This window comes from Triturus cristatus, chromosome 4_2 (genome assembly GCF_964204655.1).
Source record: "Triturus cristatus chromosome 4_2, aTriCri1.1, whole genome shotgun sequence".
NCBI lineage: Eukaryota > Metazoa > Chordata > Amphibia > Caudata > Salamandridae > Triturus > Triturus cristatus.
This window is the reverse complement of record NC_140586.1, coordinates 214341030-214347029: the sequence shown is the minus strand read 5'-3', so window position 1 is coordinate 214347029 and position 6000 is coordinate 214341030. Positions and strand designations below refer to the sequence as shown.

The following is a 6000-nucleotide window of genomic DNA, read 5'->3' as shown; positions in this document are numbered from 1 at the left end:
AATGCACAAGAAGAAAAAACTTGTACTAACCTACAAACTGCTAAATCTTGGGTACTGGAGTAGCATGCTACTTGCCGCAAAAGCGCTTCAATGTACTCTTTAGTTTGTGCTATTCACTTCTATTGGTTGGTGACATACAAAACGTATGAAAGTCGCTGAATGCTTTAGGTGCAGCTTCCATTGTGGCCGCCCCCCGCGTAAGTTGTGCCTCGTCTGAATTAATTTATATGCAAGGCTTTCAGCTTAAAATTGTTGTCTGGATATGAAATTAGAATTGAATGTTGATTTTGAATGTATTATTTTTAAGACCTATCCCTATGAAATGAACTTTAATTCGAATTTTCCTTGTTTGCAGAGAGAAGGAGCAAGATAAGGACGAACAGTTCATGGAAGACAAGAAACGCAAGAAAGAAGATAAGAAAAGGAAAGACGCTGCTCAGAAGGTGTGCGATTTAAAGTGCCTATCTGAAGTAGGGCCTTATACCTAAGAAGTGATTGTGAAGAGCTGTCCCCATTTCATGAAAGGTTTATAACCTATAGTTAGGCCTGTACCAAGGTTGGCATATTCCAGACTGTTTTGAATTGCTGTCCTAGGGTGGCACACAGCATACTAGACTCCTGTTTAAGTGATGTGTATACTTGAACCTGCATGTTTTAAGCTGTCTGCCCCGGGAAATTAGTGCTATGTTTTCTTTTTACAGCTTGCATCCTCAGATTGCTTTCTACAGTTTCCGGTCTTAGATGGCTTGCTATCTCATAAAGCCGTCTTCCACTATACTGCATGAAGCAACTGAACTTGATCCCTTTAGGCTTGACTTCTCTTTCTTTGAGAGTGGCCCTCTTCTTGTTTTCCATCCTCCACATGCTTTCTATTTCTGAGTAAGTACTTCATCACTATTGAGGAGTGAGAAGATTTGATAAGGTGGAACCCTCTGCCTCCCAGACTTTATTGAAAAACTACACAGCAGAGTGTTGAGCTATGTTTCTAGAATCCCATCTTTTCACAAGGCTAGTTGTGTGGCCCTTATATCTCAAGTGAATATACGATTCACACACAGGTAAATTTAACTGATCACCATATTTCTTGGATATGCTTGTTTCGCCCTCAACCACAGGTCCCACCTGTAGCCTGCTCCATCATCGGACCCACATCACCTTATGTGAGCGGGTGGGCTCTACGCATTTGTTAGCGGAGAGCTTAAAAGTGCAAACGAGGGATTGTGAGTGCCTCTAGGATCCTAAATTGCTCTTATTAAAAAGGTCTTGGTGATTCATCATACTATATTTGGTTCTGAAGAAAGCCGATTGACCCACTGGGCAGTTAAACGTCTGAAACATGATGACCTTCTGATGTCAAGGTTCATCATACCCTTTGGACATCCCACTGTTTTTAACCTTGCCCAAGGACCTTTTTAATAAAAGTAATTTAGGATCCAAGAGGCAATTTTAAGTCACTCACAATCCCTAGTTTGCACTTTCAAGCACTTAGCTTACAAATACATAGAACCCACCCACTCACATTAGGTGTTGTGGGTCCGATGATGAAGCAGGCCACAGGTGGGACCTGTGCGCCAGGGCCCAACAACTATATCCAAGGAATGTGCAGATCACTTTATTTTACCGGTGTGTAGATAGCACATTCACTTGAGATATAGTAAGGGCCACGCAACTACACTTGTGTTAAGACTGGATTTAAGAGATGGGTCAAACCTTCATCGTGTAGTATTTGAGTATTTATCACCTCTTAATCTCATGCCTATCTGCCTTATAATCTTATTGTAATTCAACAAAAGACTGACACCTCATTTTATAGATCACAACCCCTCCTGCTTTAAAACCCCATCCCTGCAACCCAACATTACCTAATCTCCTCAGTCTCTCTCTCTCACCAACCATTCACCTGAAACCACATGGCCCCCATTAATGATCACACCTAACTGGCATTAATATAATTTATTACAAAGTAACTGGAGTAAATGCATTCAATGTTTTTTTATCTTGGGTACATGACTAGTCACAATAACCAACATTTAACCACTGAATTATCCACTAACCTTTGGTTCCGGAGTAGCATACTGTGCACTGTAAAATGCTTAATCACATCGTATGGGGTGGTAAGCACTATATAAATGCAGTTACAATTTTTCATCCAGTCCCACAAATATAGCAGTATTGTATTGGCCAGTGGGGGGGGGGGCAGACATGTTGACTGCAGATGTTGGGATCTCAGAGCTCTGCCTCGTATCTGATAAGCTGTGGTTTGGTGGAAAGGAACTGCAGCAATAGTCTTCACAGCTCCTCTTTGAGTGACTGAAGTGGAACTGAAGCTGTATTGGAATATTGGAATATTGAATGGGTATTTATAGAGCGCGAACGTTCGCTCCGAAGGGAGCATCTTGGCGCTGTGAAAACCTGGGACCAGATCAGTGGAAGGGCGGTGGAGGGTTAAATGGCTGCTTTAGTCCAGTCGTCAGAGAGATTAAAAATCCACGTTTTAAGGTGCTTCCTAAATGGTTTCTCATGCGTCTGAAGTCTAAGATGCCTTGGCGTACTGTTCCAGGCTCTAATAGCCAGGGTGCTGAGAGTTTTTCCGCCTTTGGACTTCAGGTTGAATTTAGGGGGGGTCATGAGGTTTTCTTGAGAGGATCTGAGAATGCGACCCGGGATGTAATGAGGGAAGCGTTTCGACAGGTAGACTGGGCCGGATTTGTGGAAGGCTCGGAAGGCTACAACGAGAATTTTAAAGAGTATTCTCTTGTGCAAGGGGAGCCAATGAAGGAATCTGAGGGCAGTGGAAATAGAAGATTTGCGTGGGAGTTTTAAGACAAGACGCGCGGCAGTGTGCAGGACACTTTGCAGTTTCAGTCGGGTGGATTTCTTGGTCCCTGCCAAAAGGCCATTACAGTAGTCCACTCGAGAGAGAATGAGGGCTACCGCAATGGTCTTTCTGGACTCGAGCGGGAGAAAGTCAAAGAACTTTCTCATGGATTTTATAATGCCAAAGCATTTACCTGCTACAGTTGTGACATGGGAATCGAAAGAAAGATCGGAATCGAAGATGACTCCGAGGTTTCTGGCCGATGAAACTGTCTGGGGTGGGGCAGCAGAGTTATCAGGCCACCACAGAGCGGGACAGAAGGATGCGTTCTTTCCAATGGGCAGGATCTCGGTTTTGTTGGAGTTACAGCGAAGATGGTTGGTGTCCATCCATTGAAAGACCGCTGTGAGGCAGCATTTGAGGTTAAGTTCGGCCGAGTTGGAATTGTCGTCGAGAGGGATGACAAGCTGAGTATCGTCGGCATAAGACGTGACAATTATGCCGAACGATTCTATGAGTGAGAGCAGGGGGATGAGATATATATTGAATAGGAGGGGACTTAGAATGGAGCCCTGGGGGACTCCACACGAGATCTTTTTTTCTTTGGATTGGAAAGGGCCCAGTGAGATGGTTTGAGACCTGTCACTGAGGAAGGAACTGATCCAGGCTAGGGCTGAGTTGGTGATGCCAATGTCCATAAGTCTGTTGAGCAGTATGGAGTGGGAAATAGTGTCGAATGCCGCCGTGAGGTCAAGAAGGATCAGGATGGCCTTCTTCCTCTGATCATGGAGGTTTTTAATGGTGTCGGTCAGCTCGATCAGGGCGGTCTCGGTAGAATGTCTAGACCGGAAGCCGGATTGCTGGGGGTGAAGTAGGTTGTGGTCATCAAGGAAGGACTTGAGCTCTTTGTGGACTAATTGTTCCGTGATTTTGCCCAGTGCAGGTAGCAGGGTGATGGGACGAAGGTTAGTTAAATCAGAGGGGGGTTTGTTTGCCTTTTTCATCAGAGGTTTAACCACACCTTTTTTCCAGGCGAGCGGGACAGAGCCAGATTTGAGGGAGAGGTTAATTATTTCGTTAATGATGGGGTTTATTTCATCAATGATGGTGTGGAGGATCTTGGGGGGACAAGGGTCAGAGGGAGAGCCCGATTTGCATGAGAGGATCGCTTCTCTGGTTTGAGTTAGGGTTACCGGAGAGAAATGATTGAGGCAGTTTGTAGTCGGGCGAGATTTGTCTAGCTCCGAAAATGAGAACACCGGAGGGGAAGGGGGGAAGTTGATGTGGATAGAACTAATTTTTTCCTCAAAGTAGTCGGAGATCTTATCACACAGCTCTTGGGACGGGGGGATCTCTGGTTGAAGGGCTTTTGGTTTAGTAAAAGACTTTACTATGGAGAAGAGGATTTGTTGTTTTTGACTGGCATCATTAATGGCGTTTACATAGTAGGTTCTTTTTGCTGATTTTATAGTTGAGAGGTAATTTTTTCTCTGGAGAATGTAGTTGCTACGGTCGTCATTGTCGTATGATCTACGCCATTTGCGTTCTGCTTTCCTGCAGAGTAGGTGAGCGGCGGTAAGGTCAGGCGTATACCAAGGGGCTTTGATTTTCGTTTTTTTAAGGGTGTTATCTTTTTTATTAGGTGGACATCGTACAGAGATTTCTTGAGAAAGCCAGTTGTTAAAGGAGACTGCATCTTTATCGATGTTGCCAGAGGAAGGGGGGGGCGTTAGAAGGGGAAAAGGGATGAGAGATAAGACTTGCCTGCACAGTTTTCCAATTTATGGAGTGAGTGTGTTGGCGGATTGGTTTTTTACAGTTAGGAGGGGGAACATTGAGGATATGGAAAGGGATCAGGCTGTGATCCGACCAAATTTGGGGAATGGGAGGTGAGGTGGAGATGGCTGGGAAATTAGAACAGACACCGTCCAGGGTGTGACCAAGGGAATGTGTGGGCAGCTTGACGCTTTGTTGCAGGTCAAAGGTATCCAATGTCTGCAGCAGGTTATTGGTGGAGGGGTCAACAGGTATTTCCAGATGCAGGTTAAAATCGCCCAAGAGGGTGAAATGAGGGTATCGGAGTAGGAAGTGTCCAAGTGCGTCATTGAGGGAGCCGAGGAACTTCGCAGCATTTCCAGGAGGGCGGTAGATCAGACCACCTGAAAAGGAGAGGGTTTGGCTAAGTTTGATGGAGAAACCTAGTCCCTCGGCATCAGTGAGGGGGTCGAGGCAGAAGGTGTGGCAGCTGAAGGAGTTCCTTAGAATGACCGCGACACCTCCTCCTCTACCTTTCAGTCTATCCTGTCTGTGAAAGGAGTACCCTGGGGGGAGGGCGATGGCTATGTCAGGATTACTGTCTTCAGTAAGCCAGGTCTCGGTGATCATAAGGCAGTCCAAGTTGTGGTCGATAATGAGGTCGTGGATGTCCTGACTGTGTTTGCACATGGACCTGGCGTTAATCAAACCTCCAGTGAAGTGAGGTTGTTTAAGAGGAGTTGGCTGCTTGGTGGCGAAGTTGAGAATCCAACGACAATTGTTACAACTGGTGGGACCGAATACATTAGAGAGATCAAGTTTGCAGGGGCAGTCAGATCTGCCTTGAAGTTTGCGAAGGTAGTTGGGTGCATACCTGATGTTTGGAGGATGTTGGGCAGGGGTTCCTGCGCCTGGCGCGGTCTTGGCGCGGACGGGCGCAGACGGGCTTCCCTTAGGCGCGCCTTCGGCGCACAAACGGCGCTCCCGCTGCGCTCGTCCGCTGCGCGTCCCATGCAAACACATTTATGTTGAAAGGTGGGGGCGTGGCCTGAAAAAGGGGCGGAGTCTGCGCGCCCGCCGGTGTCTAAGGCGGTGTATGCTCCTTTCGCTCAGTGGAAGAGGTGCCACATATTTCTTCTGTTTCTCCTGTGATTAGGAGTAGAAAGCTGTGCCCTTTGGTAGTTAAAACTGAAAATGCAATATAAATCTGGAGTGTTTCTATGTATGTGGCCTTTATTTAGTGCTGACCTAGCCGAAAGGCAGTAGATCACTGTGCATGGTCAAAGTCACATACAAGATGTGAAAAGATGGGGTAGCTGGTTAGCATATTTTTATTGCATTGCGATTTAATATTATTTAAATAAAGGGGTCTTAAGTTATTTACTAAATTGCCGCATAGTTGTTGGAGCCCTGATGGATACAAGTAT

General features: G+C 45.9%; 1 protein-coding gene across 10 annotated transcripts in view; it reads left to right on the top strand.

Moving 5' to 3' along the window:
- The window catches only part of TNRC6B (trinucleotide repeat containing adaptor 6B), a 1192955-nt gene that overhangs the window by 478654 nt on the left and 708301 nt on the right, over positions 1 to 6000 (top strand). For all 10 annotated transcript variants that reach the window (XM_085601248.1, XM_085601251.1, XM_085601245.1 and 7 more), the window contains one exon: positions 356 to 443. In XM_085601248.1, the coding sequence (XP_085457374.1) occupies positions 356 to 443 (88 nt within the window). The remainder of the gene's footprint in view (positions 1 to 355; positions 444 to 6000) is intronic.